Source organism: Quercus robur, chromosome 5 (genome assembly GCF_932294415.1).
Source record: "Quercus robur chromosome 5, dhQueRobu3.1, whole genome shotgun sequence".
Lineage (NCBI taxonomy): Eukaryota > Viridiplantae > Streptophyta > Magnoliopsida > Fagales > Fagaceae > Quercus > Quercus robur.
The window spans coordinates 60,054,178-60,073,570 of NC_065538.1; the positions used below are offsets into that span (position 1 = coordinate 60,054,178).

At 35.8% G+C, this 19,393-nt stretch overlaps 2 protein-coding genes across 2 annotated transcripts; both read left to right on the forward strand.

The window, feature by feature from the left end:
• Positions 1-1,546: 1,546 nt before the first annotated feature.
• On the forward strand, positions 1,547-6,567 carry LOC126726507 (urease accessory protein G). Its single transcript, XM_050431777.1, has 6 exons — positions 1,547-1,939; positions 2,732-2,792; positions 4,396-4,597; positions 5,208-5,329; positions 5,471-5,575; positions 6,324-6,567. Exons 1-6 carry the CDS (start codon positions 1,638-1,640, stop codon positions 6,405-6,407), a joined length of 876 nt encoding a protein of 291 aa, XP_050287734.1. The 5' UTR covers positions 1,547-1,637; the 3' UTR covers positions 6,408-6,567.
• Positions 6,568-7,981: 1,414 nt separating this feature from the next.
• LOC126726511 (uncharacterized protein At4g18257-like) lies at positions 7,982-11,418 on the forward strand. The gene is made up of 3 exons (XM_050431781.1): positions 7,982-8,444; positions 8,980-9,303; positions 11,023-11,418. The coding sequence occupies exons 1-3, from the start codon at positions 8,164-8,166 to the stop codon at positions 11,180-11,182; spliced, it is 765 nt and encodes a 254-aa protein (XP_050287738.1). The 5' UTR covers positions 7,982-8,163; the 3' UTR covers positions 11,183-11,418.
• The last annotated feature ends 7,975 nt before the right edge of the window (positions 11,419-19,393 follow it).

Here is a 19,393-nt window from a genome sequence, read left to right on the forward strand (position 1 = left end):
TTTTAGGTGGGTTAACAATGAAAATGTGACAAAGCATAACATAAGGGGTACATTAACATTGTTGTAATAGTCGATGATGTAAACTACAAGTCTTAAAAGTTGGATGATTTAGAAGTGACTCTAAAATTTAAGGGTGTAAGTACAATTTAATTGACATTGGAAAATCAACAATCTCATTCTTGCAAGCTAGTTGCAAAACAAGAGAACCATAATCTTCTAGCTATCATTATCTTGTTTCAATTTTGATTATATAACCAACTGTCAAAGTTAATAATTTATTCTTCACTTACAATTTACCACTCATTGTTTGTCTAGCAATGTTCTTCAAGGGCAGCAGTTATTAACATTTCAAATGGCACGGGTGCCCACACCATTTGATGAATGAATGAATGAAGTGTATGTACTCAAAGATATAACCAACCAAATATATAAACAATTAAACACAAGAAAACTAAGCACATTTTTTTTTTTTTTTTTGCTAAACGAAAAAGAAGCACACAATTTGATCTAATAAGCTTCAATCTTATATTATATATACATACATTTTAAAGTTTTCTGTTTTTCCCTCACCATTATACTGATCTTAATGATTTATTTTATTTAAAGAACCTTTTTAGCATTTGAGAAAAAGAAAAATCTTTTACTTAATTGCAATTGAAAATTAACGGTTACTATTTAAACGCTGCTAATGAATTTAAATTTATTCCATAAATATATTTTTGTTTTCACAAATCATATAATTAATCTTACAAATAAATCTCATTCTTAGAGAGGTTTAATTCTAAAGCTTTATTAATATAAAAAGTAGAAATACAACTTTAGTATTAAAAAAAAAAAAACTAAAAAAGCAACAAATTAGGAATAATTATTTTTCATACATTATTGTAAAAAATTCTCAAATTTCAGATTTTAAAGTTCTAAAAATAACATACAAAAATGTTATACACGTGACAACAACATTTCAAAGCTGTTTGTGACGACAAAGGCATGGTACTATTTTCTTAAGCAAATCAAGCCAAACCAACCAGTCTGCACTTGTTCTTACACTACATATAAAGGATAAATTGTAAATTACACCCTTAAAGTTTAAGGGTGATTAGATTTTATATCTTAAAGTTTTAAAATTTGGATTTTATCTACTAATGTTTGGTAGTGTTTGGATTTTATATCTTAACGTTTCAAAATTTAGATTTTAGATCCTATATTTTGGGGGTGTTTGAAGTTTACATCTTAAAATTTCATAATTTTGGATATAAAATTTAGACACTTACAAAATTTAGGAGGTAAAATTTAAATTATAAAATATCAAGATATAAAATTCAAACGCTACAAACTTCAGGAGTTACAATTCAAATTTTAAAATTTGGAGATGTAAAACCCAATACCTCCCAACAATGCGAAAAACGATTCTAAAAACGTTAGGGGTGCAAGTATTCACTGACTTCTCAGACACCAAGAAAAGATTCTAAAAATCAAGGGTGTTTTCGTAATTATGCATAGCATGACCTTTTTTTTATTTTTTTATTTTTAAATCTCAATCTCATCTTCCTCGATCGGTTCCTCACTCTCTCTCTAGAGTCTAGACAGACAGACACACTTCTGAGTGAAAAAAAAACAACCTTTGCAAACAGCAGGCAATGGCTTCACATGATGACCATGACCATGACCATGCCCATGACCATCATCATCATGACCATGACCATGATCATCAACACCACCATCATGATCATGACCATGATCATAATCATGGGGATTCAACAACAAAGTCATGGGTGGGCCCTGATGGGAAGGTGTACCATAGCCATGATGGACTGGCACCACACTCACACGAACCCATATACTCCCCAGGCTACTTCAGCAGAAGAGCTCCACCACTTCTTACCAGGGATTTCAATGAAAGAGCTTTCACTGTTGGCATTGGTGGCCCTGTTGGTACTGGGTATCTTCTATTTCCCATTTTAACTATTCTATTTTGTTGCTTGCTTCACATTACCATGACAATTTACACCCATCTATTTTTTTTTTCCTCCTTAAAAAAAAAAAAAAAAAAAAAAAAAAAAAAAAAAACCTGAGAAATGATTGATTATAATACTAGTTTATGAACTGCTAATTTTTAGGTTCCTTTAAGTTCATGTCTATTATTAAGATTCAAATTCTTATGGGTTACTGGGTAGTGTTAGTTGGGTTTTGTTGGTTTAAGTTCAAATGTTTGAGAAGTGTGGCATTCACAATGAAATCAAATACTAACATTGTAATTGGTAGTCTATTCTATGAACCTATTTATCCTTCTTTCTGGATAAGTTCAAAAGTTTGAGAGGCATTCACAATGAAATCAAATACTACAATTGTATTTGGTAGTCTATTCCATGAACCGATTTATTTGAGTCATTTTCATTATTATAGTGAATATTTCTTTCAGGCTTCAATGTCTTTTGAAACTTGATGATGTGCACTTGTATACAATTTTGAGCTTTGGTTGTTTCTTCCTATCATTGTTTTTGACATATTTTCCTTGTTAAGTATCATTCTCTTGAAATGTGAATATGGATGATTAAGAGGGAACATAGAGATGTATGATTTTTGATGCCTTAATATTGGAGATTCATTCCTCCAGCCCTTCATTCAAACTTCATGGCTTGATTCCCCTTTTATTTCAATTTATATATTGTGCGTTGCCAGCCTGTTAAACTCAATGAACAGGTAATGATGGAGTTCTCTTTCATGCATACAGGAAAACAGCTTTAATGCTGGTTCTCTGTAAATTCTTGCGGGACAAGTACAGTCTTGCTGCAGTAAGTAGAATTTCTAAAAGCTTTGAATTTTTTTCTCAATTATGATTTATTCCTTCAGTGTTAATGAATTTATAGATTTGGAATTGATGATATCCGCTCACATTTGAGCTATTTAAAAGATCATCAAACAGAAATGCAACTTTTTTAAGGAAAAATTTAGCACTTTGCTGAACATAACCAAACCAATCAACAGCCGATCCTTAGTGAAAATTAAGAAAGAGAGAGGGGACAAAAGAAAAAAGAAGTGTCACCTTCACTATTTTAAACTGAATAATTGCTTGAAAGTATTTGCAAAATTCCAGTCCCGAGGGTATGAAGCTTTTCTTGAACCTTGCAGGGTAGTTGATGTTTGTAAAGACCTTGAAGCCTGTGCGGATCATTTGCCTGAGGAAAGGCTATATATACATGAGATAAATTGTAACAATGAGGCTTAACCTAGAGCTTCATGTCTTGAAGTTATAGATAGACATACAGCTCATTCAAAAGAAATCTGCATTATTTTTAGTGGTTCACTTTTCACCTCAGATTGACCTAATCTCATTTCCCTTCATTACTTCCAAACACTTCATACACATACATTTCATACTGAGTACCTATGTTTAAGCATTTCAAACTTGTATATATGTATATATTTACTAATCCCAAAAATGAATCTTGATTTGTTTACACTCTTTCTAGCTTATTATATGTAGATTTGCACTTCCCTCTTTAGTTAGTCAAGAATGGATGCTAAGTATTTCACATATTCTCAACTCATTCAGCATCTTGTTTTTAATTATTTAACATGACTGTCCAAAACAATATATAACCAGTTGTTTAAATTATATTATAGACTCAATATTGAAGCATGAAGTGGAAGCAAGATCTTAGACTTGCTAGGGTAGATTTTGCTTACTTAGCATAGCATCTCACTGACCTAGCTTAATCTTTTTTTTAAACAGTGTATTATTTTAAATTACTTGGTTGCTATTTTTCTGGAGATCTAAAGCACCCGTAAAATACAATTTTCTACCAGTTTTCTGTTTTAATGATTGCAAGAAGTGAATTAAAATGTTTCTTTAATAAAAAAGTCCAATCCATTTTGCTTGTTCGATACTAAAGGCTATCAATTTGATGGCCAGTTCAGTGTAACTGTGTAATAACTGGCAACAGAGAGCCTTGCAAGAGGTACCATCCTGATCTGGAGGAGGTGGTGGGGAAGCTTCTGCCTGCTGGTTCAACCAACCATGGAAAAGCTGCTTGCTGACTCCAAGAGAAATACAACTTCCTTTTGAAAATAACCTTATTATTCATACAAAATGATGGATGGTCTAATATACCTGGGAATATATATATCATTGAGCCCATGCTAGACCCTTTGCATGTTCTGTGCACACAACCAGTCAACATGTTTTAATAATTTGAAGTGGGATGTTAATAGATGCACTAAAACGGATGGTCTAATATGGGAGCTTCATATACATGGGAATATATACCATTGAACCCATGCTAGACCCTTTGCATGTTCTGTGCACACAACCAGTCAACATGTTTTAATAATTTGAAGTGGGATGTTAATAGATGCATTAAAATGGATGGATTAAGAACTATGTAATTATTGCAGGTGACAAATGATATATTCACAAAAGAGGATGGTGAGTTCTTGGTGAAAAATGGAGCACTTCCTGAGGAAAGGATTCGTGCTGTAGAAACTGGGGGCTGCCCACATGCTGCAATTCGTGAAGACATTAGCATTAACCTTGGTCCTCTCGAGGAGCTTTCTAACTTATTCAAAGCAGACATACTTCTTTGTGAATCAGGGGGAGGTACTTTCACAAAAATGATTGATTTGGAATATGTTTTTTTTTAAATAGATATGAACTGATATGAAGTTGGCACGTCATAAGTTAAATTGGCGATGATGGTCATATTGGAACCACAAAAACAAAATTTGGAGTTGAGTGGCTAAAAAAATTAATTTGGGAATATGCAGTTTAATTAAGATAAAAATGGCAGTGATGGTAAATCTCGGAGTTCTTTATTTTGACATGCAGGGGGCAGGGGGAGGAGTAATAAGAATGGGTCTTACTGGGGAATTAGATATTTCTAAGAAAAAAAAGGTTAGCAACTTTAAGCTCTCTGGATATTCAAAAATAAAAAATAAACGAATAGTTTGTGATCTGTTTGTAGAATATAGTTACAAAATAAGGATATCATTTATATAATAGATGATATCGTGTGGCAACTAGTTTTGGTGGTTGGGGTCAGTTGTTCGTAGGTTTTACTGGCTAGAGGCGAGTCCAAAGAGCTTTTCTTTAGAAAGGTTACCTGTGCTATCAAAAAAGAATATATTTACAAAATAAATTTGTAGCAAAATTGCTCATATCAAATTGTAAAAAAGGGTTTTCATATTCATTTGAATTTGTGTTGTTGCAGATAATTTAGCTGCCAACTTCAGCAGAGAACTGGCTGACTATATCATTTATATAATAGATGTATCTGGTGGTGATAAAATTCCTCGCAAAGGTGGTCCTGGAATCACCCAAGCCGATCTCCTAGTATGTGCTTTCTTAATTTCGTAGCTGTTGCTTCCATTGTGACATGCACCTACTCTGTCAGTGATCAATATTGTCGACCAATTTTAAATATTAACTACTCAGGTAGTCTGATGAAAATGAATTGATTCCATGGGATTGCAGGTAATAAACAAGACTGACCTTGCACCAGCAGTTGGAGCTGATTTGACTGTTATGGAGCGTGATGCACTTCGAATGCGTGATGGAGGGCCATTTGTCTTTGCTCAGGTTGGGTTGAGTACACATTTTATTTGGTTATCATAAACATTCTATTCAGCATTATATTTGTCCCATGAGCTAATGGGAGCACGATTACATTAATCTTGTGTTTCCATAGAATGTGTATAATGTGAAATGTGATTTAGAAATAAAACAGAAATTAAGAGGGAGACTAATAAAATAGAGATATGACAGATCAGAATGTGCTTGATGGCATTGTTACCTGTCATAGTGCATCTTGACCTGTAAATATGTAAAAATGTGCTCCGTGGCATTGTTTACCTGTCATGGCACAATGTCAGAAAACTTTATTATGTTTCATGTACATGATCCTAAGCATGCAATAGAAGAGGCTTATCTTAAATGTGATAAAATAAAAAATAAAACTCACTGGAAAATGCTAGGCAGGAGTTTGAAATGAGCAATTTTCTTTCAACAAATGAGAAGGTCCTTCTATTATATCATTATGTTGGGGTTCTGGACCATTCAAGGATAACTTGTTGGATAGTCATTAGTCTCATGAGTTATGACTTAAACAGTAGGTTCCCACCCAACTGATCAGCTATGATGCTGGGAATGTTGCTTCCTCAAATGTCACCCTCTTAGACAGGCAATGTTAATGTAGTCCAAACCTTTATTATCTAACATCTAGCACTATGTATGGCTATAGAAGAGAAAACATTGTCTTTCTATTTCGAATCTTTGATGTCCTTGTGAAAATGTCAAAATTTGTGTTGTCCATGATGTATGTATGCAGGTGAAACATGGGGTTGGTGTAGAGGAAATCGTGAACCATGTATTACAGGCTTGGGAGCTAGCGACTGGGAAGAAGCGTCATTGAATTGTCTTTCACCTTGTATTTTGTATCTTATGACACTGTTGTATTGGATAGCTATTTAAATATCTGTGCCTTCATTTTTGCAATAATTTTGACTTTGTTTTCATGCATTCTTCAAATTTGGATACCCAAGTAATAGTTTGAATTCAGTTGTACTGATCAATATCTTTGTCTTGGAAGTTATTACAAAGAGGTCTGTTGTTTGGAGAATGGAGGTCCACTCATATCAATCCTAGAAGAGTAATTCTGAAAACGTTCTATAGTATTAGGAACCTAGAAGAGTAATTCTGAAAACGTTCTATAGTATTAGGAAATCCGCAAGTCACATGGTTTCAAATCTAAAAAACTTGAGTCTGATTGATTGTTCAGCCTATGTGCTAAACGAGTAGTATAATAATTTCTCCATGGAAAGTGGTCACATAACAAAAATGTTTCAAAATCGGTCATGTAACTAATACGTTTAGTCTAACTTTTGTTATGTGACAACCTTTGAAACTCTGGTCTCTAAGACTCGAGTTACAATGTGAAGAAGTTGAGTCTTTGAAACTTGAGTTCCACTAGAAACTTAAAAAAAAGAAAAAAAAACCATCTCATGATTTTGTCCATGGAAAGTGGTCACATAACAAAGCCGAGATAGTAGGTATAAAAAGCTGAGATGTGAGTGAGACTCAGGCCAATTTAAATTACAAAAACCATCTAGGTTGTTAAATATATATTTCTTTCCTTTGTTCATTTTCACATGGGTGCCACCCTCCCTAATTCCTTAGGGTAGACAATATCTTCTATCATTGTTCATTGTCCACATAAGCGGCTTGTCAGCTATCCACCCTATTTATTTAGGGTAGAAATTTAGCCACCAAATTAATGCTTTATCCCTTGCAATCTCTCTCATATCCACTATAAATATGTACCTATATTCTCATTATAAGAGACAAATAGAAATGGAGAAGCACGGAGAGATAGAGAACAAAGATATATATATATATATATATATATGGCTTAGTTTTGCCTTTCTCACAAGCAATTTTGGCTGACAACACAGTAGATTATATGGGTTTCATTGGTAATGCACAAAGTTGCTAACAGATTCGGATAAGGATGATAGATTTTTATTTTTAATAAATGTTGAATACTATTAGTCCTATTTGTCTTTTTCTTAATACCATTTTTCATCGATGTTTGCATCTGGGTCATGGTTATCATAATAAAGGTCATTGATTGTAAAAATGGTGGTCATCTAGAAGGAGATTAAGTAGCTCTCAAGATTTAACACACGCGCGCGCGCACACACATACATATATATATATATATATATATATATGATGTGGTGGATGGTTACTAGAGTAAGCAATTCAGAAATAATTTCACTCTAATATTACTCTCTCTCGTCTTTATATTTCATTGATTTTACAACATAGGCCAATTTATTCTTATTACAATTTGTACAAGCATATAGGCCCACTAAAACCCATATCTAAAAGCCCACGCAAATTAATGCATTTTTTATTTATTTATTATGGCCCGGCCCACTTTTGCAGAAGAAATTTGTTCTCTAGTTCTTTAGCCACAGAGAGATTAAAAAAAAAAAAAAAAATCCCGTAGGCCAGCAGAACCCAGAAGAAGCAGTAGCAGCAAATCAAAAAAAAATTTCTTTCCTTCGAGTAACAAATAGGCAAATACCCATCGATCTTTACTCTATTATTAGTTGCTACATTACAAATTGGGGTTTAAAAGTTTTAAGTTTGAAAAGAAAGGAAAAATGGGGGAGGAGAGTCAGAGGAAGAAGACAACAAGGGTGGTGGAATCGCTGGGATGGCTAACGGAATCGTCGATCATGCCAAAGAAGCAAAGGGCCATAGCTGGTGTGGGGCCCTCCTCTATTCTCGAACTTAAGGCTCAACTCTACAAGTCTCAGGACGAGTCCAAGAAAACCAAGGAACTCTCTGGCCCCGACCTCCATTTCCACCGCGCCAAGAAGATCCTCCCCGCTCCCACTCTCTTCTCCGCCAAGAACTCCGGCGTCGATGCTCGCGCTCTCAAGTACCTCTCTCTCTCTGTCTCTGTCTCTTAATTAAATAAATAAAAATTAGCAAATTTTTAGGTTTAGGGTTCCGGCTCTTTTTTTGGGTGGTAATGATTTTTTAGGAAGCACGGACACTTCATTTAGGCTAGGCTGCTGCGGCAGCACTCGTGTAGTACCGGCCGTTTTATGTTACAATTTTTCATAATAATCAGACTGGGATTTTGGGATTTATATAGATTAATTGCTTTGTATGAACTTATATTATTGATCATTAGGTTTATCAAAGGAGATAATATTTATCTATGCTTGCTGTTTTTGCTTTACATTCATTGGGATGATTGATGGTAAAATAATTGTGAAACAATGTGTTGTGAAAAATAAACTGGGAATTTACGTGGTTCCACTATAAAATAAGGAGATTACAATAGTAGCCCAAAGTCACTCTCACAATACCCAAATCCATACGCAACACAGTGCTGTCTTTTTATGTATAGATATGCTGGTTTCATGTTTAGGGCCTAAGTTGAATAATTTTGTTGTGTTGAAATCCAGGGACAAACTTGAGCTGAAAGCAGTTAATGACGGATCAGTCAGCTATGCGGCATTAGAGAAGAAGGCCGAATTATATGAGAAGCTAGCGAGGGGAGAGCTGTCTGATGAGGAAGAAAAGGAGAAATATTGTGTGGATTTCTTCCGCAAGAATGTTGAGCAGGATGAGTCAGAGCAACCTCGGGACCAAGATGCTTCTTCTGCCACAGTACTGCCCGAAAGTGAAGATGGTGAGAATGATGCTTCTTTTTGGTTTAAGACAAAACCTTTGGGGCTTGGCCGAGTAGCTGCAACACTGGACAATGATGAACACAAGCGTTTTGTTAGGTAAGGGTTTTAATTCTTTCTGGTTCAGTACACAGAGTTTGTTATGTTGAAATACTTTTAGTAATAAATGAGAAACACAAGGTCAAAGATTTTAATTAGCTTGGAAATGGTTGATTGGGGCTGGGGTTTTAACAGTTCAAATCGGTGTAATAAGAATGTATAGTAAAGATTATGTGGGTCATTATTCTGATGCAACTTTTTTGTTTGGGTTTGGCTGTGCAAACTAGTCCCTCCATACCAAATTGTTTGTCTACTCAAGAAAATCCAACCCTTTTTAGGGGACATCATCTGTGCATTATTTTTATATAGAATCTTACCAATTATCAAAATTATCCTTCTTAATTTAAATTCGAACAAACAAATGGAAAATGAATATTGACTTTTAAAGTGAAGTCATGGTTAAGAAAGTGATGGGGAATGTAATTGGCAGTTCCCTTTGAACACTTATAAGAGGCGAGGGAAGGCTAAGTTTGAGTGCTGAAGCATTAATTTGGGGTGTTTTGCATGATGGAAAACTATCTAGGGACCTTTCTTAGTCTAATTAAATTGAGTTTACTCATGCACTTTATTTTACTGTTTATGTAGATTAGAAAGTTGCTGGGATAGTTTTAAGTGAGTTTTCCTGAGTTCTAGAATGGGCTGTTCTAAGGGTGCTTGAGTCTTATTTTATGATTGATTCCTTTTTCTATTTGGTTTAGAGGTTCTTAATTACTTTTTTTTATTATTAGGAGTTGAGAAATTGCTTGGAAAAGATTATTTAGGCATCCTAGTCTTGCTGGGAAAGGTTCTGGCAATAACCTATCTAAAGTGTGATTGCTTAGGGTTTATCTTTCTTTGTTTCTGGTTCCATTCACTGTGTGACACCAAATTACCATCAGATTCATTCAAAATCCTTTTTTTTTTGAACTCTTAAACACCAGACACTATTCAAGAACCCTTCAAGATCTCAACAAGATTTCTAATTCAGTGTTGAATTTATAAAGATCCTACTATAAAATTGGTACCCACTAAAGTTTCTTTTCTGTGAAAAAGGTTATGAAGATTGTGTTTATTGACTTTTCAAAAGGGACAATATTTTTATCCCAGCATAGGGCAGAGGGAGTATCAATCACTTTGTGACTATGGACATTTTAATTTATTTGAAACCTTTGTTTTCAACTAAGAGAGAGAGAGAGCATTGTTACTGTTATCTTCTAGTGCTTCTTACTATTCATAACAACTTTGAGTTCTTAAACATTTAGCCCTTATATTTTAGTTCTGGCTATTAGTTTTTATTTTTTAACCTCCCCCTCATTTAAATTGCATTATTACTGTTGATTAGTCAGGATTGACCTAGGTTCAGCAGTTGAACTTCTTTGCTAATTTGGTTTTGGTTGCTGTTGTTTCCTCATTTAAATTGCATTATTGTGTCTGACAAGAACTTCATTGCTAAGAACGAGTTGCTTATGGTACAGGGAATATAGGCAAAATCCAGTCATAAAGAAAAAGGATTTTTATTTTTGTAAATGGCAAAATGCGCAATCAAGTAGAACATAAATTCTCAATGAAAACAGCTAAGTAATGTTCAGTTGCTAATTGTATATGTTCTTTGGGTTGTTTCTGACCTTGGTGTTTGAACTTTCTTTCCTGAGTCCCATTGCATCATTTTCTCATTAGAAACTGCTACCTGTGTTTCATATCAATATGGAAAATGATTGTTCTCATTGTGGCTTTCCATAGGGAGGTTCATGAAGAAGTAAATCAAGCAAGAGAAAAGGCTTCTGAGCTCAAATTGCGAAGGCAAGAGCAGGCAGCAACCCGCCGTGAGAAACTGAGACAGGCTTATTTAAAGAAACGGCTAGAGAACCTAAAAGCTGCATCCAGTGCAGAACAGACATGATCAGCCCAAGGCAAGGATCGTATTGTTTTGTTAGTTGCTATTGACTTAACCAGGTCAAGATGCTTGTTCCTTACATTCATCTCATGGTGAAAAATGCATTGGAATTCACTTCATCCTTCAATGTATTTTTTTCTCGTTACTTTTTTATTTGTGTACAGTAAGGTTGTTTACAGTATGAATTATATGATGAAGGTCACTTATCTGAATGTACATTGCCGTTCTTTTAGGCTTTTAAACGACCTCTGCCATCCAAAAATAGAAGAAAAATAAAAAGTTAGGTCATTTTTGGTAACTATTTTCGTTTTTATGTTTACATTTGCTTGTTTTCAAGGGAAAAAAAAATTATTTATTATTTATTTTTTGTGTTTTGAAAGTGAAAAACACGTGTGGTTAGTTAAAAAGGAAAAAAAAAATACAGTTTCTAAAATCAAAATAACAGAAAATTTGTTAAGTTACTGTTTTGGAAAAGGTTATAATTTTTTTTTTGGAAGTATTTACACCATTTTGCCTATTCATTCTAATTCAAAAACATTTTTGCTTCAAAGTGTTTAAAATCAATATACCTAGAGGAATTATAAAATTAAATGCTTTGTATGTAGCATTCAACTCATAGCTCGAAACTTTAATCATACAAAACTTGAACTGTATTAATGAAAGTTTGGTAATTATGTAAGAAAATTAGGCTTTTAAATGTTATAAAAGATGATTAATGATCAAAGTTTATAATGAGCCATTAATAATGCTTATTATTTGCAAACATCAATCCTGTGTCCTGCAATAGGATCCCTATTGTTGGAGATATTATACTATACTCACGGTAGATCACGTCACTTTTGCTTTGTGGTCTATCATTCTACAAAAAGACTTCCACTTGTTTAAACTTGCTGACTGACTCAGTTTATATATATATATATATATATATATAAAAGAATCATGTAAGTATAGTCAGAAGAGAGAGATGCTGTTAAATTTCAAAAGAGAGCAACTGAAATCTCCTCTCTTGACTGCATCTTATCGGCAACATCGTCTTCTCCCTTAATCAATGAAGTCATGGTGGGTTTTAGAAAAAGGGTTTGAGTATTTGTGCTGCAATTCAAATGAATTCTTTGTTCCTGTTGGCCATTAAAATCTCCAGAGGCGAAAAAGGTTTTAGTATAATCAATAGAAAGAGATCAGATCAGATTAAAAAAACTTTTATAATCAATAGAAAGAGACCAAAGAAAGATGGTCACAAAGTAAGATAGTCACAAAAAAGCCGAATACTAAGAGACACGTTTTTAGCTAATTTAATTGTCTTTCTTCTATGCACGTTTACTGCTTATTTCTCTCAATTTCTCTTATAGATGGTCCATATCAGCGCATATAAGCTCTATAATACTGAAATGCAACATTATAAACTCTTTGCACAATCCGCGGCTGAGGATAATTGTATATATAAACCCTGAGCACACTTTCATTAGCCATTTGAGTAACTATCGGTGCAGTGCAGTAAGAACCAAAAACTGTGTTCTATTGTGATAAAATGAAAAACAATAATCATTTTCACCCTAACCCCAAGTGCCTTTTTCCTTTTTAAAATTTTATTTATTTATGATAAACTGAGTTAGGAAATATAAATTGGTGGGAGTTTTCTTAGTGGAATGATGAACCACCAAGCAAAAGTGACATTGTCCATCATGAAGAGTGTATAATTTCTCATTCTCAAAAAAAGAAAAGAAAAAAAGGAGTGTATAATTTCTCTTGTGGTTGCCATAGCTTCAACAGTTTAATCAATTAAGTCAACAATGTGTGATCGCTCTCCCTAATTATTTCTATATTTGATGTCAACGATAAGGTCAATATTGAATTGAGTAATCAAGCGATTATTTCTTGTTGTCATCTGAATGAAATTATGAATTGTGCAACAGGCTCTAATCACATTCCCTTATTGACATGGTTTATAATGAAGCATAATTTTTAAGACTGTAAATTATGCCTTTAAAATGCCAAAACATCTTTCAATTACATTATGAAGAGATAAATGTCTATAATTGAAAATCTCTTCAGTAGCTTTAGGATGATCCCCACCTCGAAAGTCTCATAGATGGTATCTCTTAGTATGGTATGGAGGGTGTATGAATCCACTAAAATAGTGACCTAACAAGAGAGAGAGAGAGAGAGAGAGAGAGAGAGAGAGAGAGAGAGAGAGAGAGAGAGAGAGAGAGAGAGAGAGAGAGCTAAATATGTATTATCAAGTGGAGGAGGCATTTTAATTGTATTATCCAGTGGAGGCCATGGGAGATTATTTTCTAACCTTTGAAGTGCATCTAAAAGTAACTCGTGTAGACAAATGTGAATTTCATACCAAAATCACATGCACACATTATATTATGGGTGATTGTGAGCTTTCTATTTAGTTGACTTGTTTTGACGTTGGAGCCTATGCACTGATATATATTCCATCAATTATTGCACCAATACATTTCCAAAAATATATGAACAATTAATATTTGCATGATGAAAGTATAAAATGAACAGTATTAATTTGTGATTACCTTGAAATATGAAAAGAATTTAGTATTGTTAGCAGTATGTGGATGCATTTCATTGCTTTGAGAAGGATGTATAATGAATTTACCCATATGGCACATTGCTCTTACAGATTATTTAAATTGCTCATCCATTGTCTCAGTTGAGTGATGAAAACGATATGCTATTTATATCAGTAAATACTTTTAGTTTGTTTTTATTTTTATTTAATCAATTACAATAATATTATTATATATATTTTTTCAATAAGAAACATATGTGAGGATTCTATTGACAGATGTTTGTTGTTGTTGTTGTAAAATACGTCACATTTGCAAATAGTGTGAGAAAAAGGTTTAATAATACTCTATCACAAGATCCTATTGCCTTAAAATTGAAATTGCCTATCCTTTTAAAAATCATTAAATTTGTTATTCTTTGTAAATTTGTGTATATAGACATTTATTGTAAGTTACTAGCATATATATATATATATATATGTTATTGTTTATGTTTATGTGTGTATATAAGGTCTACCTTTGGTGTTGACATTTTATTTTTTTATTTTTTAATTAAAATCAGAAAGGCAATCCATATAACCATCACCTTGAGAATGTTGGGCAACAAAAGTACTTTCAAGATGCGTTGAAGAGAAACATACTCGATGTAATCTTCTAAATGTTTTCCTAATTATTTTTTGGGAAATGGTACTAGGAATCAACTAAACAATAGCTTTCAGGTAAAGACATATTTACTACCGTACAAGACCTTGTTACATAAATAGATGCATATTTAGTTCAGTACATTACAATGTTATGTAGGTAGAGGTAAACTTTGATCACAATGTCATGGTTTTTATTTATTTTGTCAACCTTGTTACAAAGATGAAGACAAATATTTTATAATACACTAGTATTTTTATTTATTTAGGAAAAATATTGTTTATCTCTCATTTGTTTTCCACCATAATGTCATTTGAACAAGTTTATTAGTCCCATTGTTTTTTCTTATTTTTATCACACAAAAATTTATTATTTTTCCAATTTAGCTAGGGTTTTTTATATTTTTTTTTTCATCACAATTATAGGATACTAGATAAAACATTGACCTTTCACATTGGTAGACTAGTAACACTTACACTTATACGTTAGAAAAAAAAAAGGTAAATAAGAGATTGTAGGGACACGATTGTTCACGACCCCAGAATAACATTGGGCTCGTATGTAAAGGGCCCGAACAATATAATTTGTAGAATGTGGGCTTGAAAGGCTTGACCTTGGTCACCGAACAGCGGTCTAATCGTGGTTTTTATGGAAGCTCATACGAAGGTGGGCCTGGTGTGAATGACAAAACCTTTCTTTAGTGCGACCTATGAGGTTTTTGTCCTCGGACCCTGTCCGAGGAGCTTAGTGTTTTTCTCATCCTCCATTTTTTAGGACTTCTCCTCCCGGGGGCCCCTCTTCCCCTTTGGTTCTTCTTCCCTTTTATACTAGTAGTTACTTCCCTTTCAATATCCACGTGTAAGTTTTACTTTCTGGGATGGAGACTTGTCCTATCAGCCCATACCTAAAGTGGTTGGGAGTAGATGTAAAAGTTGAATAGCATGGTGAAGAACATGGGCCTGTCAGACGCAGATTTCTTTATTACAGTATTGGCAGCTTTTTCACTTGTCCTGTCCCTGCATTAAACTCGTCCTTTTTCTTTAGGTGTCTTGTGGGATGCTGAGCGTGAGATCGTCCTCGACCACATCCTTGGGCCTTTTTGGGGCTTTCATTATGCGTCCTCAGCAATAGGTCTCCTCGGCCTTGGTCTTGGGCCCTAATATAAAGTGGGCCGGGACCACAAATTCCCCGACCCCACAATAACCCCTCAAAATCCTACTGCCCGACCTCGTGGTTGGGGAGGAGGGTTTTGGTGATGTTAGGCCCAAACCATGGCTTGCCCAGCTCTGCACTTCATTAATGTCGAGGTTTCTCCATTTGCATGGGAGGTGCGCCAGATTATGAGACATCCCCCTAGATTTACTCACGCGGCGTCCTCGACGTTTCAGTGCTCGAGGCGCGCCATTAGTATGTCCCCTTCACGAGGCTATCCAAACTTTATGGTTGCAGACGGCACTGGGAGTTGAGCAAAAACCGTCTCGTCTGTAGCATTTCTTGGGAACTTGCGTAGATTAAATGTTTCCAACTTGCCTTCTATATAAGAAGTAGGATAGGAGGTTACTCCTTTCACGTACAAAATCCTTTGGCCCCTTCAAATTCTCAACCCTTCAGCTGTGCTCCTAGTCTTCGTCTCCAGTGCAATCAAGCCTTAGAGTAATATGTTCGAGGCACGAGTTGGGGTGAAGGAACCACACCCACTCCAGAGGCACTAGGTCTCTCCGAGTCTCAGGATGGCGCGGTTAGGGCAGGGGAGACAGAGACTCAAGACAGTTCTCCGTTTTCACAAGGTGGGAGCGATTCCTCCGCCTCTTTCAGTCAAAATCCGAAGCAGGTACTGGTCGCGTCAGATTTTTGGTGCGACAGTAGTGGGATTTCCCGTCATCAGCACTAGCCGTTCTATCGCGAGCGCTGCTAATATGGAGGCTCATCAACTTCCTGTGTGGCCACCTACAAATACCCCGCTCCCTGCACCTTTTCTTCAAAGGTGTTAATCCCACGTCAAGTTCTTTTGCTGCCTGAGTTATGGGCATGTAAAAGTATTGAGAAATGGTTTCCTTAGACAACATTTTGGAACTGCTGCATCTCCCTTCTCTCCTTTGTATCTTTTCTTTTTGTTTATGTGGTTAGCCTTTAGTATAGGCTTACTTGAGCTCCTTCATTGTACGTTGTACGTTGTACCATTTCTTTGTCTTAATAAAAGATAATTCTGTTTCCTTCTAAATATTTTTCTTTTCTGCAGTAATTACTTCATGAATGGATGTATTTCATGTATATTTTTCTTTAATAATGCTTAGGGCAGGAAACCTTGTAACAAAAAGCTATTAATCTGAACTTATTGAGACTATCAAATATAATAATACCAACCAATAGGGGATTAAACTTATGAGACTAACCGGGACAACAGCTAAGTGCTCTATAATGCGTGTGAGGTAGTCATCCGAGAATGAGAAACCCAAAGTAAACCATCCGAGAGGGTTGCCGAGTAGTGGGGAACTTTGGCCGTATTTTGATAACACTTAGTCTCTGATCCGAGGACTGAGGTACGGCTGTACCGGGCCCCAACACATTCGCATTAGCTCCCTTGGTATTGAGGATTCGAGAATAGATCGGGACTTCTATTCGGTCTAGGGATTAACCCAATTATCAATGGGTAATCCCTCCATGGGACAGGGCTCGTAGGCCATACAAGGTCCGGGTGGTGTCCAAAACTCAGCATTTTCCTTCAAAGTAGTTGGTTTCCCCATAGGCTTGAGTTTGAGGACCATACAAGGCCTTGGTTCTGTCCAAAACTTGTAGTTTTTCTTTTAAGTAGTTGGTTTCCCCATAGGCTTGAGTCTGAGGACCATACAAGGCATTGGTTCTGTCTAAAACTCGTAGTTTTTCTTTTAAGTAGTTGGTTTCCCCATAGGCTTGAGTCCGAGGACCATACAAGGCCTTGGTTCTGTCCAAAACTCGTAGTTTTTCTTTTAAGTAGTTGGTTTCCCCATAGGCTTGAGTTCGAGGACCATACAAGGCCTTGGTTTTGTCCAAAACTCGTAGTTTTTCTTTTAAGTAGTTGGTTTCCCCATAGGCTTGAGTTCGAGGACCATACAAGGCCTTGATTCTGTCCAAAACTCGTAGTTTTTCTTTTAAGTAGTTGGTTTCCCCATAGGTTTGAGTCCGAGGACCATACAAGGCATTGGTTCTGTCCAAAACTCGTAGTTTTTTTTTTAAGTAGTTGGTTTCCCCATAGGCTTGAGTCCGAGGACCATACAAGGCCTTGGTTCTGTCCAAAACTCGTAGTTTTTCTTTTAAGTAGTTGGTTTCCCCATAGGCTTGAGTCCGAGGACCATACAAGGCCTTGGTTCTGTCCAAAACTTGTAGTTTTTCTTTTAAGTAGTTGGTTTCCCCATAGGCTTGAGTCCGAGGACCATGCAAGGCCTTGCTTCTGTCCAAAACTCGTAGTTTTTCTTGTAAGTAGTTGGTTTCCCTATAGGCTTGAGTCCGAGGACCATACAAGGCCTTGGTTCTGTCCAAAACTTGTAGTTTTTCTTTTAAGTAGTTGGTTTCCCCATAGGCTTGAGTCCGAGGAACATACAAGGCCTTGGTTCTGTCCAAAACTTGTAGTTTTTCTTTTAAGTGGTTGGTTTCCCCATAGGCTTGAGTCCGAGGACCATACAAGGCCTTGGTTCAGTCCAAAACTTGTAGTTTTTCTTTTATATCGTATTTTTATTTTCGAAGATTAGCCCCTCGACCAAGGTGGGGGTGTTAGCTTGATGTTGGAAGCCCCTAGAGCTGCCCGTGCCATTGACATTGCAAGGCGTAGCCCCTAGCGGAAATTTATGTCGGGACAACAACAGCGTGTTGCTGGAAATGGAGGAGCTTTCGCAGACCCCTGTTTGACAGAGGCTTGACTTCGCCACCATCTGTGCCAACGCGCAAGCCTCCCCACAGACGGCGCCAATTGTAGGGACATGATTGTTCACGACCCTAGAATAACATTGGGCTTGTATGTAAAGGGCCCGAACAATATAATTTGTAGAGTGTGGGCTTGAAAGGCTTGACTTTGGTCACCGGACAGCGGTCTAATCGTGATTTTTATGGAAGCTCATACGAAGGTGGGCCTGGCATGAATGACAAAACCTTTCTTTAGTGCGACCTCTGGGGTTTTTGTCCTCGGACCCCGTCCGAGGAGCTTAGTGTTTTTCTCATCCTCCATTTTTTAGGACTTCTCCTCCTGGGGGCCCCTCTTCCCCTTTGGTTTTTCTTCCCTTTTATACTAGTAGTTACTTCTCTTTCAATATCCACGTGTAAGTTTTACTTTCTGGGATGGAGACTTGTCCTATCAGCCCATACCTAAAGTGGTTGGGAGTAGACGTAAAAGTTGAATAGCATGGTGAAGAGCATGGGCCTGTCAGACGCAGAATTCTTTATTACAGTATTGGCAACTTTTTCACTTGTCCTGTCCTTGCATTAAACTCGTCCTTTTTCTTTAGGTGTCTTGTGGGATGCTGAGCGTGAGATCGTCCTCAGCCACATCCTTGGGCCTTTTTGGGGCTTTCATTATGCGTCCTCAGCAATAGGTCTCCTCGGCCTGGGTCTTGGGCCCTAATATAAAGTGGGCCGGGACCACAAATTCCCCGGCCCCACAGAGATAATACTTTAAAATCAAATATGGAAAAAAAAAATTAGAATTACCTTTCAAAGCTCAATAAATTTGTTTCTCTTCATGAATTTTTGTATATAAAAATTTTAAATTATGTTATTAAAGCGTATTTTTATTCGTTTTCGCTATAAATTGTAAATTTTTTTAGTGCATTAGTTTATGTATATAAATATGTTAATGTTTATGATTATAAATTTGATTTTAGTGAGAGTGTGTACACGTGTGCTGTGCCACCTCATTCCTGTATGTATTTTAGTTGGTTTGTTTTAGGAAATTGTTTGGCCTTGATGATCAATTCTTATCCATTCTATGTATTTTTACCATGGTTTTAAAAACTGGACGCAGGAGGGATATGGCTAGTGTTCTAATGGGGTTTGGTTGTTTGGTAGGATTTTA

Coding starts and splice junctions, on each gene's coding strand:
- LOC126726507 (XM_050431777.1), top strand. CDS start 1,638: ATGGCTTCACATGATGACCATGACCATGACCATGCCCATGACCATCAT. Junction 5,330..5,470: donor TCACCCAAGCCGATCTCCTA/GTATGTGCTTTC, acceptor ATGGGATTGCAG/GTAATAAACAAGACTGACCT. Junction 5,576..6,323: donor GGCCATTTGTCTTTGCTCAG/GTTGGGTTGAGT, acceptor GTATGTATGCAG/GTGAAACATGGGGTTGGTGT.
- LOC126726511 (XM_050431781.1), top strand. CDS start 8,164: ATGGGGGAGGAGAGTCAGAGGAAGAAGACAACAAGGGTGGTGGAATCG. Junction 8,445..8,979: donor GTCGATGCTCGCGCTCTCAA/GTACCTCTCTCT, acceptor GTTGAAATCCAG/GGACAAACTTGAGCTGAAAG. Junction 9,304..11,022: donor GAACACAAGCGTTTTGTTAG/GTAAGGGTTTTA, acceptor GGCTTTCCATAG/GGAGGTTCATGAAGAAGTAA.